Source organism: Enhydra lutris, unplaced genomic scaffold, assembly GCF_002288905.1.
Source record: "Enhydra lutris kenyoni isolate GAN:26980312 unplaced genomic scaffold, ASM228890v2 scaffoldscaffold5, whole genome shotgun sequence".
NCBI classification, from domain to species: domain Eukaryota; kingdom Metazoa; phylum Chordata; class Mammalia; order Carnivora; family Mustelidae; genus Enhydra; species Enhydra lutris.
Genome location: NW_019154089.1, coordinates 51,766,428 through 51,792,871, shown reverse-complemented (window position 1 = coordinate 51,792,871; position 26,444 = coordinate 51,766,428). Strand labels below are relative to the sequence as shown.

General features: G+C 42.5%; 1 protein-coding gene across 3 annotated transcripts; it reads left to right on the top strand.

Moving 5' to 3' along the window:
* Positions 1-3,262: 3,262 nt before the first annotated feature.
* Positions 3,263-24,020, top strand: LOC111141250 (DnaJ heat shock protein family (Hsp40) member C21). Of its 3 annotated transcripts, XM_022493694.1 has the most exons (13): positions 3,263-3,390; positions 9,032-9,125; positions 11,261-11,384; positions 11,683-11,805; positions 12,201-12,505; positions 13,301-13,452; positions 15,465-15,552; positions 18,160-18,318; positions 18,394-18,395; positions 18,702-18,781; positions 21,574-21,746; positions 22,827-22,899; positions 23,410-24,020. In XM_022493694.1, the coding sequence occupies exons 1-13, from the start codon at positions 3,294-3,296 to the stop codon at positions 23,572-23,574; spliced, it is 1,635 nt and encodes a 544-aa protein (XP_022349402.1). In that variant the 5' UTR covers positions 3,263-3,293; the 3' UTR covers positions 23,575-24,020. The 3 variants fall into 3 exon arrangements, with proteins under 3 accessions (XP_022349402.1, XP_022349401.1, XP_022349400.1); XM_022493693.1 differs by lacking the exon at positions 18,394-18,395 and having other exon boundaries at positions 18,739-18,781; XM_022493692.1 differs by lacking the exon at positions 18,394-18,395 and having other exon boundaries at positions 18,739-18,781; positions 22,827-22,902.
* The last annotated feature ends 2,424 nt before the right edge of the window (positions 24,021-26,444 follow it).

Sequence of the window (26,444 nt, the reverse complement as noted above, 5' to 3'; positions counted from 1 at the left end):
GGCTCCCTGCCCAGCAGGGAGTCTGCTTTTCTCTATGCTGCCCCCTAGAGTAGGTGTGAGCTCTCCCTCTCTCACAAAAATAAATAAAATCTTCAAAAAAAAATTTACAATAAGTTTTAGGTTCTGAGAATCAAATGAGTTAATACGTGTTTGGAAGTATTTGTAGATTACAAATTTAATTTAGAAGCAGTGGGTATAAATGATAATTTACTAGTAAAAGGAAGAAAAGTGGAACAGTAGTTGGAGGGCACTGGAATATTTGAGTTGATATTTGATGAAAGAACTGAGGTGAAGAGCACAGGGCTTACCCTCCTAGAGGTCAGTTAGTAGGAAGGAAAGACAAGAGTCTTGGTGCTAGTGGCTGTGGACAGGTAGGTGGCCGCTGAAGAGACTGAGAGATGTGCACATATGTATCGTGTGTGGTGTTCTGTGACCCACTTATTTTTATATCCTATTAATCACTTCCCCATGTCTTTATTATACGTGACTAATAATTGCATAGTATTCTATTCTGCTATACTGTACTATCTGTCCCTTATGGGATATTACAGTATTTCAGGTATGGATGCTTATGCCAAACATTTCTTGACATAAATTATTTTGTACCACCTGTGGTTTCCTGTAAGTGGAACTCAAGTGAAAAGATGCCCCCCTGGGACGCCTGGGTGGCCCAGTTGGTTAAGCAGCTGCCTTCGGCTCAGGTCATGATCCCAGCGTCCTGGGATCGAGTCCCACATCGGGCTCCTTGCTCTGCAGGGAGCCTGCTTCTCCCTCTGCCTCTGCCTGCCATTCTGTCTGCCTGTGCTCGCTCGCTCTCCCTCTCTCTCTCTGATAAATAAATAAAATCTTAAAAAAAAAAAAGATGCCCCCCTAAATACTGTACTTCACCAGAGGTCAGTGTTCATTTATTTACTTGTACCCTTGTATAGTGAAATAACTTTTGTCAGTTTGGTAGGTTAAGAAAAGAATACCCTTTTTTGGGTAGATACTGGTTTTTCTTTTGTGACTAATTGTTTTTGTGTGGTAGTTATCTTTTACTAATTTGTAAGAACTCTCCTATGGCAGGATTACTCTAGGTATCTTTCCTAGTTCCTCACTTGTATTTTAATTTTATTTTGAATCTGTAGGCAGAACAATCAATTTTCCATTATATTTCATTTTTTCTTAATTTCAAAGAAAGGTCTTGAATGTAAAATTAGGCCACTTTATTTTGAAATAGTCTAAATTAGGCTACTTATCTTGAAATCTATACTTATCTTGAAATCTATACTAATCTATACTATACTATACTCTGAATTCAGTTCAGAGGTTCACTTTAAATACTTGTGCATAGCTAGTGAAGGCCAATTTTGGTTAAGTGCAGGGGGAGAACAAGCTTATTTATTTAAGCAATTGAATACAGCTTGGGATGAAAAGAAGCTGTATTCAGGATTTGTATTTAAACACCCACATCCCAAGAAGTTAATTATAGGTTATAAAATCGACTGGCTCAACAAGTTGTTTGAATGAAGACTCAAACTTTTAAGATTTTCTGAGGTGTGTGTCTTAGAGTTTTAGTGGCATTTCTTTAACAATTTTGATGATCAGTTTCTACTTATTTTCCTGTCCCAAATTACTTCCCTTTCATGATCATTTATATGTGTACCTCATTTGAATGAGAATTCCTTTTTTTTTCAACTCATGTTCATTGAGAAGTCAACTTGTTCAATAAAGATAATCCTTTAAACTGAAATTTATATCTAGTGTAATTGTCTCTATATTTCTTTAACTGTTACAGGCAGAAACAATTTCCTCTTCTCTCAGGAGGAAAAATGCAAGTGACTCAGGTTGTAAGCAAAACCAGATGCAGTTGGAGGAAGAAAAATTCTATTGTTCGTCACTTTTTATCCCCCTACCCCTAATCCCATTTTCAATGGGGCAAGTTTCCATTTTCACCTTTATTCAAACTATCAGCCCCTATCCATTGTCAATTTACAAACTAAGATGGTGTATAGTATCTTCCTTCTCTGAAAAAGAGGCAGGTGTGTAAATTTCGAGTATGAGTTGGTTGAACAGTGGTGTGTGGAGAAACTTGATGAGGTTTGGGGTTGGTTTTGATTGTGCAGTGGGCAGGGTATTAGGGAAGCAAGGAACCACCTTGTACAATAAGATGTCAGCAATAGAGCCAACCCTTCTCTTTACACATGGTTGACAAAACCTACACCTAACAACTGACATATGTAAACATTCCACATTACAGTGAAATATATTGGTGTGTCTATTAAACCAATGTATTTTAAGGGCACCTAGGATACTATTTTGACACCTTATCAAATTGGAACAGTTGTACGGATCTCCCATGCTGTAAAAACAGTGTGTCGGTTCGATCAACAAAAACTGGTTAAATACTATTCCCTAACAGCATTCTTAACAATCTAGAAAATGCAGGCTTAGAAGCCAGAAAGTGTTAGTGGATGGGTCAACACAATTTTATTCATACTGGTGGTAAAACATTTGGTATGCTATTTTTAAATGTGTTGATGGTCTCAAATTTTCCACTTTAAGGCATCATATTTACTGTTACTTCATTGCCTATTAGAATGAGCAGTATTAGAGATCTCGATAAGTGGCAGCTGAAGAGAATTGAAGTTAAATCCTGCATTTGGTTCACCTGAATCCTGCCATTGATCAGTTGGGGAGGCCTGAGCAAAACACTCGACTACTTCGAGCCTGAGTCGCCTCACCCGGAAAAACGGGGGTCCACTGAGAAATCGTCTTCAGAAGACAAGATGCTTTCCGGAACCTTGTATCAGACTCCTATCAGCCATCCGGTGGCCAGCCCAGTTAGTGCTCCTTACACAGACCGGCTACTGTGCCCCTCACAATGACGCCCGCCGTGGCCCCGCCTCCCACCTGTCGGGGCCCTGCCTTCATCCCGCCGCGGCCCCGCCTCCCACCCACCGAGGCCCCGCCTCCATTCCGCCGCGGTCCCGCCTCCTACCCACCGAGGCCCCGCCTCCCTCCCGTGCAGCTTTTCCCGGAACCGAGCCCTCCCCCAGCCCATGCGAAGCCGCGGCCTCCGGCACCGCCCACTCCGCGCGCCCGCGTGCCGCAGCCGGCGCTGCCTGTCGCCGCCGCGCGCTTCCGCCACCCCGCGCCGCTGTCGCCGCCGCCGCGCTCGCTGGCTGGCCGGGTGTGGGCGCCGGACTCCCGCTGCCGAAGAGTACCAGCAGCGCCGCCGCCACCCTTTCGGCCCGGGCCCGGGCCCCGGCCCCGCCCCGGGCCCCGGCCCCAGCCCCTTGCCCGGCCGGGCGATGAAGTGTCACTACGAAGCGCTGGGGGTGCGGCGCGACGCCAGCGAGGAGGAGCTCAAGAAGGCCTATCGGAAGCTGGCCCTGAAATGGCACCCGGGTAACTACTCCGCAACCGTCGCAGCCCTTGCAAAAGCCGGGCCCCCGCCATCCTTCGCCCCCCTCTTCCCGGAATAACTCCGGGACCCTGGCCAGTCTCAACCGGCCCGCCCTGTGACTCGCCTCGCCCTGGGAACCACGTTCGGGTCCCCGGCCAGGTGCCCCTGCGCAGTGCTCTTCCCGCCGGGCGTCCTCCCCGCCCGTCGGAGGACGCATCGCTCACCCCAGGCTTCCCTTAGAGCCCCGGGCAGCCCGTCCCTTCCCAGACGTTCCCCCGGCCCACCCACCAACCCCGGCGCTACCCGCAGTGACACTTGATGGGGAGGACACATTCTAGCGACTTCAGCGGCTCCTCCCACCCCTAAGCAGACAGGAGCCGGAGCCGGAGTCGGAGACCTGGGCTCTCGAGTTTGGCCCTTGCTTGAGTTTCTGCCGCTCAGCTACCCTTAACTTCATCACGGAATCCCAACTACTCCAGTGTAATTTATGGCCCCTTATTGAAATTAAGACAAAGAAGCTAGTAAACTATCTTATATAGCTGTGCTCCCCCCCTTTCCCAGTAAGCTGTTGAAATACGGACACTACTCCACTTCAGATGTTTTGCAGATGGAGAGTTTTAATTGGGTGTCTTCCCTAGTGAAGTTTGTATGTATACTGAGAAGTATGCTTCCTTTGGATGTTTGATTTGGTCGTAGTTCAGGCCTTTTCTTGACTTCTGTGAAGTAATCTGATCTTTCAGACTGGGAAACTAAGGCTGTAGTTGAATATCAGCTTTTTGAGTTTGTAAGAGGTTTACATATTAGCACTAATCAATAAGGGTGTTTATAGAATCTCCAGTATGTGCAAGTCACCATAGTAAGATTCTGAAATGCTAAGACATCCCTTGGAAAACATGGTGTAAACCATGAAAAGTTAAATACAAGCGCAAACAAAATAGCACAACATATATAATTGGTAGTTGGATTAACAGAATAAGTAATAAATGCCCCAGGAAGCCAGGGGAGGGAGTTCTCACTATGTCATGAGAAGCAGTGAGGTTTCTCCTTAGCAGAGGATCCTAGATTTTTAGCTAGATCTTAGGGAAATGGAATTGGGAAAAGTGAGCTGAAGAGTAGAGGGAAGAGCATCATGGTGGACAAAAGGTGGTCCAGGGGACAGTTTGACTGATGGCAGTATTTATTGGAAATCTGAAAATATGGTTTGAGAGAAGAGCTGAAGGAAGGGCCTAGGACCCAAAGTCAAAAGGTAATGTCTGTAGTTGGTGGAACAAGAAATAAAGGTATGGGTTTGTTACTTAAAATGGTAATGATTACCAACAGAGGAACTAAACAAATATATATATTGGAAAGGAAGAAGTAAGGTAAACATTCGTCAGAAATTGAGTTAGGAATTAGAATGAAGTTAGGAATTTCTTGACTCTTCTGGCTGGAAAAGTGTGAGGAAGAGGATTAATGCTTGTGACCAAATGCATATATAATTTTGATGATAATATGAATATGTTTTTGAGTGTAGTTTTAAGATTAGATCGTAAAGGGTCTTGAATGTTAGGCTAAGGACTGTGAAATTTGTTTTTCCAATAAGAGAGGGTTGAAGCTGGTTTTATTAAGATGTCTTGAGGCGGTACTGTGAGGGTGGCTGAGTGCATTGAAGAGGGACGGGGACAGAAGTCAGGTAGTGTCCACTATGGCAAGGAAGGGCTCACACCACGCTGGGGGTTAGTGGGAGGGAAGGGCAAGGCCTGGTAGAAGAGATGCTGTGAAGGAGAAATGATCAGATTTGGGGATTAACTGGAAATCAGTGCAAAGAAGGAAGGAAGAAGTAGGCAAAAGTTACTAAAACATCAGTTAACTATTTTGAAACGAAACCGGTTAGAAACGAAGTGTTTTCTCTGAATGTCATCATAATCATAACATCCTAAATATCTTTTGTTTGAACATGCCTATACATTTAAAGGATACATACTTTCCAGGTGATACATGATTTTGATATATTTTGCTGTGCTGACTTGTTAATTTAAGTCTGTCAGTCAGCAAATGTTCAATTCAATCTCTGTAAGGTCCTGTGTTAGGTGTTTCTGAGGTTAACATTTGGGCTTTGCTTCAAAGAATAATTTGTACTTCAAGAAGAAAGCCTGTTCATTTTTCATTGTTAAAGGTATTTCTTTCTTTCTTTCTTTCTTTTTAATTGAGCAACTGAAAATAGTTTTCAGTAGGGTCAATGTTACTTCCTAGGGAGATCACCCCTCTTGAGGGGAAGACTTTTATTTGATGACTGCCAGGAGCACTTTACTGTGTGAATGAGGCAGGAATGGTCCTTGCTCTGCAGGCAGGTAGAGTCATCAGGGAGTCCCAGGGAAACAGGCTGTTTCAGTCTGGTGAGAGAACGGTGGTCTGAAGGCAAGTACAGGGTGGTCTGAAGGCTTATGAGCACACGTGCCTGACCTGGACTGGGTTTCTGTGTGGGTGGGACAGATGTGTATCCCTGAAGAAGTGACCTCTAAGGCGAGACTGAAAGCCAGAAAGCCGGGAGTACAGGGGGAGGAAGGCCAGACAAAGCATGGCAGAGTACAGGAAGGGCAAAGAAGGGGGGTATGGCCAGGTAAGCAGCAGCCAGGTCTTGGAGGTTGGGGTCAACTGGACGAGGTAGATTGATTTTAACCTAAGGGCAGTGGGAAGCAGGGGAAAAGGTAGGTTTGTGTTTGTCAGGTATGGAGAGAGTAGATTAGAGCAGGCAAGATTGGGAGGAGGGCGACCGGGAGGTCAGAGTACACTGAAGTCACCCATGGTGACCATAGGACCCAGGAATGGAAACTCTGAGCCAAGGGCTGGAATTCTCAGTAAGTTAAGGGGGAGTGGTTGAGTAATATGTGGACAGTGAGAAGGGGAAGAAGGTGGGGTTGGCCAGTGGTTTGAATCTGGATGGAATGCTAGTGTGCCCTTGGGGATGAGGAAAGGACCAGCAGCCAGGAGGATGCCCGCTCCAGCACCAGCCCTGCCACATGAGGGCTGTGACTGAGGGAGCCCAAGAAGGAAGTCCTGCAGGGAAGCGGTGTTCTCAGGGAGCCTGGTTTCAGTCGAGGCAGGACTTAAAAGGCTCAGTCCATGGAATTTTCCAGAAGGTAGTGTAAAAAAGTTTGGGAGGGAGTAGAAGAGTGTGTGAGTGAATGGAGAGAAAAGCACAGAGAGTAGTGTGAGAATGCCTCTTAAACTTTGATGACTGGCTTTGCAGTACCTGCAGCCTTTGGGTGTGGCTGATAATAAATGTGGGCTTTTTCTTTATTATTGCTTTTTAACTTACTGCATTTATGTGCTTAGATCTCAGTTTAACATTATAGTCAGCCAGTTCAGGTATATTTAAGTGAAATAAGCCATATGACAGACTGAAAAAAATCAGAAAGACGTGTTAGTAAGAGGCGAGATCTTATTTTCAGCTGGTACATTGATGGACTTTCTGTGTTTCAAAGCTTGTGCTTTCTCCAGACTTCTTTGGGGGAGGAAGGAAGGGTGTGGGAAGAAACAGGACAACGAAGTACAGAACTGATTAAAAGGTGAAGAAGAACCACCCACATACCTCCCCCAGTCACCTTTTTTGTTTTATGTGGGAAGATTTATTTGCTGGCGTTTTCTGCCATTCTGCTTTAATTGGGACTGTGCTGTTTTGTTTATGACAGAAAGTTTATGAATGGTTCGAGGAAGATGTAGAAATCATGAGTATTTTTGAATCGTGAAAGATACAGAAATCATGACTCTCACCTTGAAGGCGTATCTGGCTTTGTTCAGAGCTGCATGTGACAGGAAGGTGGCGACAGTAACTAAAGTGAATAGTTTTGTTTTTCATACTTAGCAAGAAATCCAGGGGACACCCGTCTTGGTAGCTCCAACTCTTGATGAAGCCCTCAAAGACCTGATCCATTGTCCTGATCCCGAGGCTTGAGTGCTTGCACCGAGTGTAAGCGATTAAGCCTCAGAGCTAAGAGTTTCTTGCTGTCCCATGTTGTGGTGCAGAGACAGGCAGGTGAGCCACCGTGTAGCAGTTCTCCCCAGCACCTCTCGGGTGGGCCCTCACTTACTGTTCAGGGCGGCCTTTGGCGGGCGGGGGGGGGGGGGGGGGGGGAGGGAGGGGTAGGGAGACTGAATGGTTGGCTCCTTGATTATTGGTGCCTGTCTTTGGCTGTATTTGAAGTAGAGGATTACGACATGCCATGAGAAATGGGAGTATTTAGTCCCGGGAGAAGGAGGACTCGGAGATAACCATTGGCCGTCTTCAGAGTGGCTGCACTGTGGAAGGGGATTTAAACCGGCATTAGATCGCTTGCCACTTACAGCTAGGCTGCGGGGGTGGACAGTTTTTTCCTTTCAAGTTAGAGTTACCATGATTCTAAAATAATATTGAAAGCTTTTTCTGTGAAAGCATCTCAGCAAAGAGGGGCTACGGCCAATGGCTGCACTTGGGAAAGTATTATCCATGATAGTGGTTCAGCAGAAAACTCCCTGAAGGACTGGACATCCCGCGTGATGGTACCTAGAAAGAGGAGGCAGGATGCCCTCGAGGGTCTTGTTCTAAGGCTGCAAAGTTATTCCTAGGAAGTATGTGTCTGGCCTATTTTTCCTCTGGCCTCTTAGAGGGCAAGTATTGAGTTGTAGCTTATAGAATTTTGGTGTGCTGCAGAGTGGTCCGAAAATGTTTCACTTTCTGAGTATATTATCTATTGCTACGCAACAAATTACCAAACGCTTAGGTCTGAAAACAATAAACACAGCAAACATCCGTTATATGGACTCAGTTTCTGAGGACAGAGTGTGGGGATGGCTTAGCTGGGTGGTTTTGGCTCAGGGTTTCTCGTGAGGTGGTATCCTCATTGGGAAAACCCGCTTTTCAATCTCCCTCCCATCGTATCAGGCCTTATTTCCTTGCTGGCTGTGGGCCAGAGGCCTCCGTTCTCCACGTGGGCCACCCGAGTGTCTTCTTGCTGTGGCAGCTGGCTACTCCCAGGGTGATCCAAGAGAGCGAGAGCCCGAGGTGGAAACTGCAGCCTTCTATAAACTAATCTCAGAAGTAACTTAGCGTGCCATCACCATTTTTGCTGCCTTGCTGTTGGCCACACAGACCAACCCTGGTGACCTGTGAGGAGGCTCCACAGGGTGTGAATGCCAGGAGGTGGAGAGCCTTGGGGGCCATCTTGGAAGCTGCCCGATGCTCTCTGAATTCATAGTTAAGAGAAAAATAATTAGTATATATTTTTAAAGCTTTACAAGATTGTGGGGTCTGTGTTGATAAGAAAGAAAAAACATAAAGACCGTACTAAATAATAACACTCCTTCCATGACTGATTTTACATATATATATTTTGCTTTTTCAAAAAATAAAATGTGTGCTACTCAGGGTTTTCCGTTTGTGGATACCCAGACTGAGTGCTCAGTGACGCACCAAGGCTTAGGGGAAAGCATACAGTTTCTTCTCAAGTAGATACTTCTCGCATATCCTTATTATCAACTCTCACTAGGACCACTTTGCTTTTTCCTGATTGTTTTTCTTTGTTTTGCGAACTCCTCTATTTATGGCATTTGTGACGGAAGAGGTCCCTTTTAGATTCTGTCCTCTACTTGTTTGATGACTGACTATCTGGAACTTTATCTTAACAGATAAAAATCTGGATAATGCCGCAGAAGCAGCTGAACAATTTAAATTAATCCAAGCAGCGTATGACGTGTTGAGTGACCCTCAGGAAAGAGCATGGTGAGCATCACGCTGCCCCTCCTATCTTAGTGTATTTTGTCGGGAAGAATTATCAATAGAAGATTTTAAAAAGTGGATGTTTGTCAAATGTTTCGGTGTGTTCTGAGGCATCTGTCCCCTATTCATTATAGAAAATGCAGTAGTAGAGTTGGAAGGAAGCTTAGAGGTGACTACTCCAATTATTTCATTTTAGAGGAGGTAGAATAAAGCTTGGCAATATTAGATAGATTGAACCTTGACCCTTGGGAAGTAACTTCTTATTAAACGGGATCTCTTTGGTGTATGACAAGTTTACTGGTGTTAGGAATGCTGACTTACCCTTAAAACAGTGTTTCAGAGCTAGAATTGCAGGATTTCCCCAAGAACTACTTTATATGAAGAAATGGAGTTAAGCTTCTATGTCTATGACAGATACTTTTAGGTATGATGACCTGATAATTTAATAGCATTTTCAGACAAAAAATTCTTTTTTAAAAAAAGATTTTATTTATTAGAGAGAGAGAGCATGAGCAGGGGACGGGGCAAAGCAAGAAGCCAACTCCCCACTGGGCAGAGAGCCCGATGAGGGGCTTGATTCTGGAACCCTGGTATCATGACCTGAGCCAAGGGCAGATGCTTAAAGGAGTAAGCCACCCAGTCACCCCCAGACAAAAATTTCTATGTTTAAATTTAAGTTCTCAGATTTTTTGGGAAGATTTTATTTATTTATTTGACTAAGAGAGATCACAGGTAGGCAGAGAAGCAGGCAGAGAGAGGGGGAGAAGCAGGCTCCCCGCTGAGCAGAGAGCCTGATGCGGGGCTTGATCCCAGGACTCACGGAGCCACCTGGGCACCCCGAGTTTTCAGATTCTTGATGAACTTTTTGCTACCAAGGAGTAGGTTTTAAGCCCCGACATGTCTGTGCAAGAGCCTGCTGTTACAAAGAGCAGGTGGGTGTGCAGGGCTGCTGCTCTAGTCTTGTGTGTGTCAAACAGCATAAAACACGGCAGGCTCTCAAAGGAGAAAGGCTGCAAAAAAAAAAAAAAAAAAAAAAAATCTCTAAAAATTGTCCTTTAGGTGAAAATCAGAGCGAGAATCCTACATTTTTCTCCTGAAAAATTTGGAGATCTGGACTTAGGAATGCTTTGCTTTCCTTTAGGAACTTTGAAATTCTTTCCTGCCTCCCTTGGCTCTGTGCCCTTCTCCAGATCTCAGGGGGCCTTCCTGTTCGAAGGGCTCTCTTGTCCTTTCGTGTGAAGGCCCTGCTGTTGACTCTCGTGTTCCTGCAGGGCAGACTGCACAGTTACTAGGAGTATGGTCCTTCTAGTGCAGGAGGCCTGGTTTGGAATTCTAGCTCTGCTGCTTACCGGGTTTGCGATTATGGATAAATTATTTAGTATCGCTGAGAGTCAGTTTCCCATTACATCTTTGGGGTAAGAACTGATGTTACAGAGTTATTACAGGGAGTAATTGTGTGTATGTGAAACTCGTAGATTGTTTATATAAACCTAGAAAGACCAGTTTTGGTCTTTGTTGGTAAATCTGATCACAAATATATAATCTTAGTCCATGGAGCAGATTATGTCCCGTGCTGATCAATTTAGTAATATTTTTTACCCGTAGAAATGCAGCTACCTTTCTGGGGGAGTCATGGAAATTCCCTGGCTTGTTAATAAGTTCCACCGTTCATGTGGGCGAGTAGTGTACAGTGCCTGCCTCATCCTTGAAGTTGCAGTCATAGTTTTAATCAGCTCTGTGAAGGATTATCAAGTCTTTTCATGTTGATATTTAAAAAAAAATTGAGTGTGGGTTGGACATATTAAAATGTCTAGGGACGCCTGGGTGGCTCAGTTGGTTAAGCCGCTGCCTTCGGCTCAGGTCATGATCCCAGCGTCCTGGGATCGAGTCCCGCATCGGGCTCCTTGCTCAGCAGGGAGCCTGCTTCTCCCTCTGCCTCTGCCTGCCATTCTGTCTGCCTGTGCTTGCTCTCTCTCCCTTTCTCTCTCTCTGACAAATAAATAAAATCTTTAAAAAAAAAATAAATAAAATAAAATAAAATAAAATGTCTAATAATATTTTGGCTGTTTCAGATTCAAGAGTCCTTCTGAATTCTCATTTATTCAGCAATCACTGATGATGCTAATTTGTTTGTTTAGGTATGATAATCATAGAGAGGCTCTCCTTAAAGGTGGGCTTGATGGGGAATATCAGGACGACAGCTTAGATTTGCTTCACTACTTCACTGTGACCTGTTACTCTGGTTATGGAGATGATGAGAAGGTAAAGGAACTCACTCTTAATTTCCTGTCAAGCACGAGACTTTATCAAACACAAAGAGAAATCATGTTATTATAGGTGAAAGCAGTGTTCATTTTGAAAACTGAAAAAATACTGCCTTTGTATTTAAACTGTCGGCATAAGAAAACTGCAGTTTTCAGAAACCTGCATGTTCTGTCATGACAGAGCTTGGGCCTGTAATTCTTTAACATTAAAGTTTTTTCATGTACGTTTTAAAATTGTATTCTGTGATCGGAGTATAAAAGTATTAAGAATTTGTTTTCCTGCTGCTGTTTTTTAGGGCTTTTATACAGTTTATCGTAATGTTTTTGAGATGATTGCGAAGGAGGAGCTAGAATCTGTGTTAGAAGAGGAGATGGAGGATTTCCCCACTTTTGGAGACTCCCAGAGCGACTATGATACGGTAAAAGAAAATTGCATTGCCATTTTATAATTAGTATTTACCAGTGTGTTTTCTCCCCATTTCCTTATTTGAGAAGAGTGGACCCTGGTTCTTGGTCCCACACTGTAACTAACTCTGCCCCTGTCTCCCTTCCTGGAGGGGCTTGTGGCGCCCTTGGAGTGTCCTCCTTTACGTTTCCTGTTTATTGAGCAGGTCCCATCCCATTCAGCACCTCACTCAGTTTGTTCTCAAGGGCGATTTATTCTGTAAAGCCCTGAAGGACTGTCTTTTCCATTGAGTAGTAGTTGTGTGTTGTGTGTGAAAAAAGAGATGTGTTGCGTCACTGATAATTTGCTGCCTTGCTGGAGAAAAAGAATCTTAAACCTCAGCATGTTACTTGTTTTCTTGGTCTCTAGGTCGTCCATCCTTTCTATGCCTATTGGCAGAGTTTCTGCACTCAGAAGAACTTTGCATGGAAGGAAGAATATGATACGCGACAAGCTTCAAACCGCTGGGAGAAACGAGCCATGGAAAAAGAAAACAAAAAGATTCGCGACAAAGCGAGGAAGGAGAAGAACGAGCTGGTGCGCCAGCTGGTCGCGTTCATCCGCAAGAGAGACAGGAGAGTGCAGGCGCACCGGAAGCTCGTGGAGGAGCAGAACGCTGAGAAGGCCAGGAAGGCGGAGGAGATGAGGCGGCAGCAGAAGCTGAAGCAGGCCAAGTACGGGAGGCGCGGCCGGGCCCCTGGCTCTGAAGAGGTGTGGGGTCCTGGGACCGGGCCTTGTGGGGGGGCACCCCCCGTGTCCTGGCTTCATCAGCCACCCTTGCGCTGCATGTTTGCCTTCATAGGCCCTCAATACTTGAGATCCTTTCCAGACTCTTCTGAGACATAATAATAATGACTGCCCATTGATCTCCTCCTCTGGATGAAGCCTGGTTCCAAGCACTTTTATTCTAGCAGTTCTGCGAAGTAAGTTCTGGCTTTTCTCCTCATCCTTTTGAGGAAGCCAGGCAGGCCCGAGATCCCAGAGCTGGGAAGTGGCAGAGGTCGGCTTCGGCCCGAGACGCCGTGCAGTGCGCCCACTGTGCCCCGCCTTGCGGTCCCGCCTCTTTGATGGCACACTCTAGGGCTTTGGTTCATTTTTATGCCTTTAAAGCTTTGTCACTCGAAGTTAGTGTAAAAGCATTGTGTCCAGAGCACTGTAGCATTCTTTTAAAGATGATTCACTTCTTCTAAATTCTACTCACCCCACCCTTCATTTTTGGAAAATTAGCACTCTACTTGCCACTTAGGACTTAAAAACATCTCAAGACTTTTTAATAACTTGCTAGGAGGTCTAGATTTCAAAACCTGTTGCCTAATAGGGGGGTTAAAACCACCCACATAACAGATAAGCCACTTGCGCCCACTTGAACTCAGCCCTGACAGTGCAGGGGGAGCAGCTCTCCAGGGCATGGGCTGGAGGCCTGCAGGGTAAGCAGGACCAGCGTCAGTGGGGCTGTGCTGTGTGTCTAGACTGGCCGAGCAGTACAAAGAACAGAGCTGGATGACCGTGGCCGACCTGGAGAAGGAGCTCAAGGAGATGGAGGCGCGCTACGAGAAGGAGTTTGGAGATGGATCAGATGAAGATGAGATGGAGGAATCTGATCTCAAAGATGGGCATGATGGTAACTACCTTCACTGGGAAACTTGAGAAAGGGAATGCTGTGCTCAGATGTCATGCACTCAGGATGCTTGCAGGTGGCAGGCAGGGGTGGCGCGGCGGGGCAGGGACGTGGCTGCATCCTGGGGACTCCTGCGCTCCCTCGCTCCCTCCACTGCTGCCAGCACCGTGTTGCCAGGGTGTTCCTGTCCGTTTGCCTTCTAAGCAGAGCTGGAAATCTGGATTTTTATGGGACGTCTTCCGGTTTTGAAATGTGGCAGACAATTAAAATGAAAAATAATATTGTATAGGCCAAGCAAAGGTAGTCCATTGATGTTGACTAAACCCTAGATGATCAGAATAAGAAATAAGAGTTTATTTGATTAATAACCTCTTTTCTGAGCGTGCTTTAAACAGTCTGGGCTTCTGGCTGCATAAATAAGTTGGCCGCTGGGTATATTGACTGCTGGTTACTTAAAAACCTGTGATGAAGCCCGGGAGGTCAAGTTTTTATAGCTCTTTCCAGAAAAGCCGATATTGTACAGGAGTCTGTGTGGTGGATGTAAATTCTTCCTCTCATTTCTGAGAGTTTTCTCCCACTGTGCTGGGCAGTGTCCTTTCTGTGCGTCTCTTGTGAGAGCACAAGGCCTGTGACTACCTGAATACGTGAGGAGTAGGCATTGTGGAGAATAACCTGACCTTTCACGTAGTCTCTAGCTGTTGCGTGAGGAATAATGTGGAAGGATCAGTTCACCTTATCTATAAATGTGTTGTTGTAGACTAGTTGGCGAATGATAGAATGGTGGACTTTTATTTACTCAAAATGATTATGAAATGAAATTTTTAGAAAGTAGTATGTGTGAAAGTCTTGAAAATTATAATGTATTCTGGAAACGTGAGGTGGCATAATTAGAGTTTTATGTAAAATTGATGAAGTGCTTTCACATTCAGGAAAGAGCTTGCTTGACCCTCACACAATACCCCGTAAATTTGTATTTTGCTCATAGAATGAATTTCCTTTTACTGAAGAGGAAAATATGACTCTGAGAAGCTTTGGCATATCGACCTGCCATAATACCATTTTTAGATCCAGATTTTGGTGCTCGCTTCGGCAGCACATATACTAAAATTAGATCCAGATTTTGACTTCAAAGCTAACATTTTTATTAACTATTTGATGAATTGTTTATATATAATAAAAGGGTATAGGTAATTGCACACTAATACCATTTATTAAACATTAATACTAGGTAGAATGAGTTTTGATCATTTGTGATTTCAGTGAGAAAGCGTCTTCCGAAATTATGTTAACATCACAAAGAACGAAAATGTAGACTGTAGAAGAGATACCTTGGGATCCTTATTGATCTCATTGCATGATCCCTTTTACTGATCTCTGTGGCAGTCAGTTTACCTGTTTATTTCTTAAGAAGACAGATGGGATTTTACAAGGACTTTCAGTTCAGCATTTTAGTTGCTTAGATTTTGTGGACTATATTGATAGTAATTATTTCATTGTAACAAAGTCCCAAGCTTATTAAAAAAACAAGGGTATAAAGACATGTTAAAGTTTATATATAATAGGCTCTTTTATGACCACCCTGTCAAATAATGATGGAGTGTTTCAGGCTACGTTTATTTAAGCATTTAAGAGTAGATTACAGTTACAAATATGTTTGCATTGAATCTTGCTCAAGGGGTCAGCTGAAAAATTTGTTGAAAAAACTGCTTTGTGGTAGAACTGTGAAAGTGGCATCTGATTTTCTGGACTTAGCTCACACTGAGAACTTTGAGAGACTTTGAGTCTTCTCAGTAGACTTAGGAGAAGAACTGGAAAGATAAAGTGGTGATTTGGAAGCCTACCTTTATAATTCAGGACTGCTTTTGAAAGGTCAGCACAAACCCTGGTAACCTTATTTGGTTTTTGTAAGGAAATACAGTTTCTACCTTGTGTGCGAAATTCGTTTGTTACTAATGACATGCAATTTGCTAACACATTTCAGATTTGTGTTCTTACTGTCGGCTTCCTTCTCGTAGGTAGAGACAGTGATGAAGCTGAGGATGCTGAGCTGTATGACGGCCTTTACTGCCCAGCGTGTGACAAATCTTTCAAGACAGAAAAGGCGTAAGTTTGAACTCCCCTTTTCTTTGGAGGTGAACCAGAACACGGAAAGTGCTCCTAGCAGGGGGTCACCAGCCCTCCTCTGTGTTCTCTTGGGGGATTTCTTTCCCCCAGAGGAGGACGTAGGATTTGTGCCAGTGGTTAAGCACACTGCACTCATTCTCGTTCACAGCAGCAGTCCTACGTGAGAGCTGCCGCTTAAAACATGGACGCGTCTCCATGTCACTGCTTGTTGCGACGAAGGCACAGTCACAGACGAGGAGGCTAGACCAAAGCTAGTCTCTGTTGTTGGTGGCAGACTCCCTTCCAGCTGTCACACTCCCATGCAGGCCAGTGTCCCGTTTCAGCCTAGGAACTTTAAATGTGTCCTGCCTGAATTACATTTGCTGAAGCAGAGGAACTTTGCCTTTTGGAAACAAGGAAGAGAGAAGTATTTAAGTATTTACAAAGAGAGGAGAAAGAACAGGACAGAAAACAAAAGTGGACTCAGCAAGGGACAAAGAAACAAAACACATGCAGGGAAGGAGAGGGGAGACCGGAGGGTGCAAGTGGGGGTGTGGGAGGCATGAAAGGCGTTGGTGTGGAACCCCGAGGGGAAAAACTGTTGAGCAGTAAGAGAAGTGGCAAGGGCAGAAGAGTTAGAAACGGGAAAACAAAAGCAACAGTGAAGGAGATTTAAAATTGATTTTTTTATTTAAAAATAATGTCAGACTTACAGTGAAGTTGCAAGGATAGAATAAAGCACCCGATTCACCTGTGGCTGATGTTTTGCCCTATTTGTGTTCACCCCTTCTCCCTCCCCCCACCTCCCCTGTTCCACAGAGTTTTTCCCTGAATAATTTGAGAGTAGGTTACATACATAATGCTTGTCTACATCTAAATTACTTCTGTATATAGTCCTAAAGAAGAAAGCCATTCTGTTAGATGATCGCAGGACAGCTGTCAGCTTCAGGAGGCTTATAACCTGGCTGTGGTCCTTTCATCTCCTCTACCGCCTATATTCCACGTCCGTCAGCACATCCTCTTGGCATCCTGTGTCTCCACTCCGGGCAGGATCCGGTCTAGAATCAGAGGACGCGTTCATTTATTTGGTCTTGTTTAATCTGGATCAGTTCCCTTGTCTGTGCCGTTGTTACTCCAGAGTACGGGCCCTTCAGAATGTTTTTTTTCCTGGAGTACTTGTCATCTTGAGTGTCGGTCTCCTCATGATTGGATTCTGTGTCTGGCTGGCTACCATGTCAACATGCAGTGCTGCTCTCAGGCCTTCAGTTCTGGAAGCATACGATGTCTGTCTGCCCTTCCTTGGTGGTGAGAGTTTTGATCACCCAGCCAGGACGTCTTCTAATTTTTCCACTGTAGAGTTAGTATTTTTTTCCATTGCAACAGATTTTACTTTATAGCCCATTTAATCTGTGGGGAGACACTTTCAGGTTAGACAAGTGCCCTGCTCCTCATCAGTGTCCTAGATTTGGCATTCATTGATGATTTTAGCTTATCCCACTTGTCACATAATGGTTCCAAAGCGGGGCTTTTCTGGAACCAGTGCTCCTTCTCCATTATTAGTCCTCAGTAGGCCTTCTGCCATCAGTAAGAGCCCTGCCTCTCCTCTGTCTAGCTATTACCAGTATGAATTTGTGAAGTTTTTCAGTGTTCTATGATTTCTTACTGTACTTTTCATGCTCAAACTTTTCCAGATATGATTAGTGAGAGTTCTTTCAAGGTGGCTCCTGTGTCCTTTTGACAAGTCCCAGTCATTTTTTTTGAGCACTTATTTTCTGGCACACCACGTTCCTGTTTCTCTAAGAAACCATGGTATGAAGGAGAATTTTAGTGGGAGGGAAAAGTAGCAACTGAAGCTAGAAAACCCAAGTCTGAACAGATGAGATAAAGTTGATAGTATGGATGTAAGTTTCCTACTTTCTTGTTCATCTACTGACTCTGGTACTTCTGTCTTGTCAACACTATTTTGTGGAATGTTACTTCATGGCCCACAGATGCCTTGAAAGAGGCATGGCTCGGAGAGTTTTAGGCAGAGGGGTGTAGATGTGTCTGAACTCACATTTAGGATGGTGGCAGTGAGAAGGGAGAGCCCTGTTAAGAAGGCGAAAGACAGTTATTGAAAAAAGCAAAAGGGGGTAAACTACTGTGGTACCTGAGGCCCTCACGTCATAAACCAAGTGGTCTTCAAGTTGGAATGCTGTCTTATAAATTCTCGGGATCTTCCAGAGCCCACAGTGCAGCCTGGAACATGCATGCATTGGGCTAATACTCAGTGATTAAGAGGAAACAGTGGAGAAGACTTGAATTTTAAGATAATAGAGAATTTGACAAAAAAAAAAAAAAAAAAAAAGGTTGGAAACAAATATGTAGATAAAAGGACGGAGGGAAGGGAGGATGCTGGGTTGGAGGGAAGAAGAGCTCAGGCGTGGGCTGGCTGTGTCCTCCCGCCTGAGAGGTCCTGACGGGTTCTTCTGCTTCTCTTTGTAGGATCCCCAACATTTTGCTTCCTTACTGGGAAAAATAAATTTTACCATGGTTGCATTTATTCAGCCACACACTTGGGCACATGTGAATCCTGTTGTGGTTACTAATGTCCGATTGTTCTTCCAGCATGAGGAATCATGAAAAATCAAAAAAGCATCGGGAAATGGTTGCCTTGTTAAAACAACAGCTGGAGGAGGAGGAAGAAAATTTTTCAGGACCTCAAACTGATGAAAATCCATTGAATGCCAATTCTGAGGAAGAAATAGAAGATGCACCAAAACAAAAGTACTTCTAAAAATGCTTCTAGACTTACTTAACACATTAGAGATGAGATTGCATTTAAATGCTGTTTTATCTAAGAAGTTATTCTGTTATGCTAATATTTTCCACATTTTCTTCTACATAAGGGAATTTACAATATTGAAACGGGTAAAAACATGATGTAGAGTATAATTTTACAGAATATGTTATGATTGTTTTAAAAGCAGTTTTATACCAAGGGAATTGATATGCTAATTACCATCGATGGAACCACTGTTCTGATTTTCTAACAATAATGTGAATATTTTCTTTTTAAGACCTTATGCTATTAACTACTTTTAAAATTTTACTTCTCTCTGTATCAGTAGTGTTTTAGTATTTTTTTTTCACTTAGTAAGTAGTCACAGTTAAATATTTGATATTTTTATTTATATTTATTCTCAGGCTTTCTAAAAAACAGAAAAAAAAGAAACAGAAACCAGCACAGGTATGTTGAAAAAGTTTTATTAACATTTAATATCAAACATAAAGTTGGACTGCTTTTGTTGTTTTAGTATAGTTCATATTAAAGAGAGGGATTTTCACTCTATATTTTAAGTTGATTATAAAACAGATTGAAGGAAGTTGAAAACAATTTTCTTTTTTCATCACTTTGCTCCATTAATATGTATGTGGCTAATTTACTTAATTACTATTGTCGGTGTGTCTTCAAATATTGCAAGTGGAATTAATTCCCTGATACTAATTAACTGGGTGATCATATTAAAAATCTGGACACATATGATGACTGGGTTTTTAAATCTCTAAGACAAGAGTTAAAATCAGAAATATGTGAAAATCTGAGGGTTGATTATTGTATATCTAGGGTTTTTTTGCCAACAACATAAATGAAATTTTGCAAAAGGAACATTTGATTAGAAATGTGTAATGCTTATGATTCTTGAAAAAAATGTTTCTTAATATTACTCAGAAATGTAAGTTGTTTAAATATATCACACTGGCATCTAAATCCAATCTCTTTTAAGAATATTTTTAAATTGGGGCACTTGGATGGCTCAGTGGGTAAGCCTCTGCCTTCAGCTCAGGTTATAATCTCGGTCCTGGGATGGAGCCCCCACATTGGGCTCTCTGCTCAGTAGGGAGCCTGCTTCCCTCTCTCTCTCTCTTTCTGCCTACTTGTGATCTCTCTGTCAAATAAATAAAATCTTTACAAAAAAAGAATATTTTTAAATAAAAAGTTATTTTGTTGTTACAGATGCGTAACAATCCTATAGATGTATAAACACACGAGCTTCTCCGTTTTACTAAGGATATTTGGTGGTTCTAAAGGAAGTGGAATTGATTTCTGTGCTACTTTAATATAATCTAATTACATTAGCTTATATTAAATATTAAATGTTACAGTTCTTTTTGAAAACTGAAAATATTTTTTAAGAAAATTTAGTTAACACATTATTGATTTTTCATAAAACTTTAGATTTGGCTTATCTATTTAAACGGTTATATATTTGAAAGTAGTTTTTATCTGTCTCATGTTCCAAAAATGATACACGACACATGAATTTATCACTGTTAAAATTTGTGACTTGGAACTTTTGCTTCAATTATAAAACCACATAGCAAGTTCTGTGTTCCTTTATAAAATGACTCATACTGTCTTCTACCCAAAGACTCTATAATCATTAGCTTAGAACATTTCCTCTCTTGTTTGTGTGTGCTGGAACCACTAGAATAAACACAAGATAAGAGAGATTTATACCTAACCCAAGCCTATCCTGAGTAAGGAAGCGTACCTCTTACAGGTTGCAGTAAAAATTTGTGTTTTCTTACCAATGAAAATGCTTCATTTACTACCCCATTTTTTCCCTCCAAAGCTGTATTCCTTTATAGTAATACCTCTTGTTGATGATTTCCTATTCTGTCAGGAAGAAAATCCCATTTCAGATCTAGTTTTATGTAGCACTTTTCCTGACGTTTCCTCAGTTCTTTTTGAAAGGAGGGTAGTGTGAGACGTGAACCAGTTGACTGAAGAGCAGCAGGCAGCAAACACAGAGAATCAGGAAACTTCAGACTGGGAGAGTTTTCTGTATGGGCAGGAAAAAAAATTTGCATGACCTAATAAGAAAGGAAACCCAGAAAACTGCAATTGAATGTAAACAGAGGACCCTGGCTGACAGAAAGGAGGAGTCCGAGTCACTTTTGAGCGCAGTATTCTGAACACCCTCCATGAGAAACATTCCAAAGACAAAATTACTTGCAAAAAAATAAATCTTGTACTTAGTAGATATTTTGGTCTAATTGTACCATAAGTGTAGCCTGAATCTAATCATAAGGAGACAACCAGAGGAAGCCAAACTGTGGGACAGAATAGCCCGCATACTGTCAAAATCATGAAAGACAAAAAGTAGGGCTGTGGTGGTTCTAGGACAAAGGAGATTCAATGGGCATGACCAGGACACACAGCATGGGGTCCTTGATTTGTCACACCTCTCAGGGCCCCCAAGGAGAGGTTGTTACTGGGTTGTGAATATGGATTATGGAGCCGACACTTTAAATTCTTGAGTACAAGGGCATTGTGGGGATGTAGGAGCAAGAGTCGTGATATCTGCCTGCAATTTATTTTATCCTTCCGGGCTTGGGGGTGGGGTGTGTGTGCAGAGAAGAGGGAGGAAGGGAAGGGAAAGCAAATGTGACAAAATGTTGCCCCAACCCAAACCAACAAAAATAAACACTCTTCACATAGTGAAGGTATGTTGGCCAAGCTTTGCCTTTTTCGTAATGCTTATTTACTCTTTTTTTTTTTTTCCCTAACTATAAAAGTAGTAGGTACTCATTGCAGATCAGTTGGAAAATATGGAGAACTATAAATATCACCCCTCATTCTGCCTATAGATACTACTTAGTATTGAATTAGATTGTAATCAGACATTATGTGTAATTTTCTTTTATATTTTAGCTAATAATTTGTAGGTGTTGTTCCACCGAATTGAATCAGTGTCTTTGCAAACATGATTTTTAAGAGCTTCGTAATTTCCTTCATAATCCAACCATTCACTTATCGAACATATAGATTGTTTCCACTTTTTTCCTACTTTAATGTTTCTGTAGTGAGCATTTGTGTTTTTAAATTATTATTTGCTTTTTCTTTTTACTTCCTGAAGATCTCCTCATTCAGAGCGTACCCAACATTGTAATTGTTTAGTATAATTACTTGGTATCCTAAGAAGCTGGGGTTGTTACTATAATTATTTTGTAATGCATACATGTTTTATTATCTAGGAGTATGATAATAATTTCAATGAAAATGGAACTGGAGAAGAAGTAAAGGTTGAATCAGAAGATACCAACTTAAATCAAGACCGTGCCAAAGAATTAGATGGGAGACCCCAAGAAAGTATCAGTGTCACTGAGACTGTCGAACTCTGTGATGATCCAAAAAGTGAAGCTAAGAAGTAAGTCAGGTTGATGGTGCTTTCTAATTACTGTTGGTGGGAAGAATATCTTTTCGGATCTCAAATAACATCTTTCCCACGGTTGATGAAGCAGAGCAGGTCTGTCGGTGACCTGTACATTTATCCAGACAGACGTCCCACCGTAATACAGATAAGGCATGTTGGGAAGAGGATGCCGGAGGAAGGTGCTAATGGACATTTCAGCAACATGGCCCAAATCAAAAAGTCATTTTGACCCAGTTTCTATCCTGTTGAGGTCCTTATTTTATCCTTGATCAGTAATCTTTGAACAAGGAATCCAAGAACAAGTCTCCTGATGAGGCCGCACCCCACTTGCCTGGAGCGTCTGGGACCATGTGTCCATGCTCAGGGCTGTCCTCCTATGTTGGGCCCCACGCTGCAGGTCACCAAGATCTGCATCCACAGCCCGGAGCCTTCCTGCTGGCAGGAGCCTGGAATGTGGTGCCCCATAGGGCCACAGTGGCTGGCCAGAGGAAGGTCTCTTTTAGCGGAGAGAGCATTCCTGATCCTCTCCTTCCTGCCATGCCTTACTGTCTTGTCTCTGGCCTCCTCTGCTCCTCTAGAGCAGAGAGTAATTTCTTATTCCTTGAGGGAAAATCTGAACAGTGAGTAGCCTCCCTGTCTAGGACCACGAGAAGGAGTTCAAACAACGGAGTCAAGTGTGTGTCTGCGTTGCCAGCATTTAGCATTGGAGCAGGGACAAAGGGGTAGGACAGCGCCCTTAGGGGTTTAGGAGCTGAGGGAAACACCATGATGGAGACCTAGGGTATGCCTGTAGCTCTGGGGAAGGAGGGCAAGGACATGTGCAATCCTGTAAGGTGTTGTAGCTTGTGTTTCAACAGTTTTAAGTAAATGCCTTAGCTTTTGTGTCACATTTAACATCTACTGTGGTCTTTAAAGTTGCTCTGGAAAGCTGTTCATTTGAGATGTGAAAATTAATTAGATTGGCCATTAAAATTAATGAATTAGCCTTTCACTTGAGTCTTTTTGGGAGCAAAATAACAATTAAAAGGGATACATTATTACTGGATTGTAAGAACTCTATAATTTATTTTCCAGTGCTCCTAAACCCAAAGGGAAGAAAGCCAAAGACATGAAAAAATCTGTCAAAGTACCTGCTGAACCGCAGACAGTGGTAGGTCAAAATCATATTGACATTTTTCAGTGGACCTAGTTTCAGCAATATCATCTAAATTCTTAATTCTGATTCTAAAGCCATCTTTGGTGAGCCCTTGTGTACCTACTGTATAGGTTTGGATCTGTCAACAGTTTTTCTTGATGAATGTAGAATTTATATCCGTGCTGCTATCCCTGTTGTTCTTTAAAGTAAAAGGCACAGTGGGAATACCAGATCCAACAGAACAGCTACTGCTCTGTTTTCCGTTACTTTGCAAACTGAAACGGCGTTCTCGTCCACACGGTGCATACCGTGGAGTGGCTCAGGACTCTTAACATTGATGCTTTTGGTTGATGGGACTTAACTTCTCACTCTTTTGAGCCTGAGTGGCGGTAATTTTGTTAAAAGGTTTTATTTTGAATTATTTGATACTAAATCTCAACATGAAAACCTAAATTATTGCTCTCAGGGAATAACATTTGCTCTTACTGATATATATATATATATATTTTTTCCCCTCTTCAGAGTGATGTTCTTATCAGCTGTGCAACCTGCCATAGTGAATTTCCATCCCGGAATAAACTTTTTGACCATCTGAAAGCCACAGGTCATGCAAGAGCACCTGCATCGTGTACTTTAAACAGTGTAACAAGTAGTCGAAGCAAGAAAGAGAAACGTAAAAACAGATAGAAATCCTGCCAACGTTTTTTTTCTTTTTGATTGTCTCTAGATTTTGAAACCAATAACTGAACTGAAGTCATCTAAAGAGTTAAAATTTCGGTGATCTGCAATTTATTGCATTGTGGAAGATTATTTTTTATCTTGTAAAAACATTTTTTTGTTTAATATATATTTTTTAAACATTTCATTAGTGATTGAATTCTACTTTGCCATCTGGATTGACTTGAATGTTTCAAAACAGGTACATATTGTAAAGTATGCGTTTTTGACTTCTGTTGGCTCACATGGACAGAAATGTACAGGGAGAATTAAATTATTTTAACACATACAAATACTCCTTTGTGTTTTATTTTGGGGATTTCACATAGTATTTTTATATGATTCAGTGCTTTTGTATTCTGTTAACGTTTCATGATCTGTCAAAGACTCAGTTTTAAAATCATCATAGTTTTTTTTCTTACCTGATACCATGACTCCAGTTCTGCTTTTAAAATTATTTCTAAATAACCTATTTTTGATTACTGTATTTTTTTTTTCCTCAAGGACAGGGGTAGGTAGAAATGAATTGAATATATATGGTTATGTTTCAAGACTTGTATCTCAAGGTATAACCATGGTGATTTGAGATTTTATAGGTAATTCTCAATAAGATATATCTTTTGGTGTTTTGCCCTGATTTAAATTGTGGAGGTGGAAGCAAATCACTGTGTGGCACTTCCTCCTTGGCACGGTGACGGCCGTGAAGCATGACAGAACCAGGGGCGGGTGGTGCAGAATTTGTACTGACTCTTTAACAAAGGATATTCTGCCTTGGGCTTTTTTCCTTCACTATTTTCAGAAGTTTTTACTTTTGTTTTTTTCATCATTTAATGGAAAACAACTTTTTGAATAAAAGTTTTTTCATAGGGCTGGTATTTATGCCATCCATTCTGTAGCAAAGATGAATATTAACTCGAAAAACAGAGAACAGTCAAAAGTGAGTGTGGTCACGTATGTGGATCAGTGATGAGTCGGTTTTTAGGGTGAGGCTGCATTAAATAGGCAATTCTTACACTTGGTCTTGAGATAATTTTGAACTCAGTGGTTTTAAATACATACTCCGTGTTTAGTGCAGCTCCTGCCTTATATCCTTGAATCTTCAGTTAGTTATGGGCTCTAATACTTGAGTCTCTTGGCAAAGACTTTTCTGAATGCCTTATGGATAGTACTGAGAGTGGGGATCACGCTGTGTGATTGACTTGAAAATACGCATTTGTATTTTAATTTTTTCTTCATTTAGAGATGTTAATAGATTTTTTAAAAGATTTTATTTTTTGAGAGAGAGACAGAGCACAAGTGGGGGGAGGGGCAGAGGGAGAAGCAGGCTCCCCACTGCGCATGGAACCCGATACAGGGCTCGATCCCAGGACACCCATTCATGACCTTAGCCAAAGGCAGACGCTTAACCAACTGAGCCACACAGGCGCCCCATAAGTTTTCTTTATCGTCTTTCTTTCTGTTTCTCTACCCTCTTTCGCTAATTCCTCCTAATTGTCCTGCACTACCCTCTTCCCCCACCTTGTCCCTTTCTTGTCCCTTCAGGGGAAATAGAGCCAGTTCTTTGGGCTCTTCCTCCCAGGCTTGGTCTGAAAAGTTGCCACCCTCTGCTAGTTAGCACTAGGTGAATTGGCTGTAGTAAGAATAGGAGTACTGGGGGCCCCTGGGTGGCTCAGTGGGTTAAGCCTCTGCCTTCGGCTTAGGTCATGATCTCAGGGTCCTGCGATCAAGCCCTCCATCAGGCTCTCTGCTCAGCGGGGAGCCTGCTTCCCCCATCTCTCTGCCTGCCTCTCTGCCTACTTGTGATCTCTCTCTCTCTCTGTCAAATAAATAAATAAAATCTTAAAAAAAATAGTACTTATCAACAAGAGGGCATACTGATCACATATTATTGTACAGAAGAATTATGAAGTCCTCTGGACAGGCAGAGAATGTCCTTGCTTTCCCTTGTACCCACCAGATAGGTGTTTGGTTTCTGCTTCGTGTGCAGATTGATTGGGGTTACCGGTCGCTTTTATTCTGATTCACAAAACTCAACCATATTTTGAAAGGATCTTCATCAGTTGTGACTAAAAGCTAGATCTCATTTGTAGTCCTGTGCATATATAATGCCAACAAATCATTTAACTTCTCTGAATTTCTTTCTCCTTATTTCTAACACAGTTCTCAGCATCGTATTGTTTCTGTTTATCGCACAGGATTATCACGAAGGGCAGATAAAATAGCAGTATTAATCTCTGTACCCATCATGGGGCTCGTACTCATGACCCCAAGATCAAGAGCCGTGTGATCTGAGCCAGCCAGGCGCCCTGGGCAAAATAGTATTACGAAAGTGTTTTTTAACTATGAAAGCTTTATACAAAATGTTGTATTTAAAAGAGTTGAATCTTTTTCAGTTAAGATACTTGCAGACTGAAGTGTACATGTTGAATTAAACGTGTATTAAGTTTTTATAGGAATGTCCTTCCTCATCCACTTCTGAAGAAGAAACAGAAACGTATTATGCTGGAGGTAAAATGTTTTTGGTGAATCACAGACATTCGATTTCATTTGTCTAAAGCAAAACAGAATAGTCTAAAATATGTGAGCACGTTTTACACTGACATCATTCAGGGTCAGTTGTGAGCGCCATCCGGACTGAAGGAAGCCGAGCTGTGGAAGATGCAGGGAAGGTGGGCTCTGCCAGGAGAGGCTGAGGGGAAATCCAGTCTTCTCTCTGCACTGTGTTCAGTGGTGCCAGAGCTAGGCTTCCCTAGAAAGCCCGGTGAGACTTGGGTTTCAAAATAGGAGCAGTATCATTAGCAGAAGTACACTAGAGAACAGGTCTGCGTCAAAATTAAAGC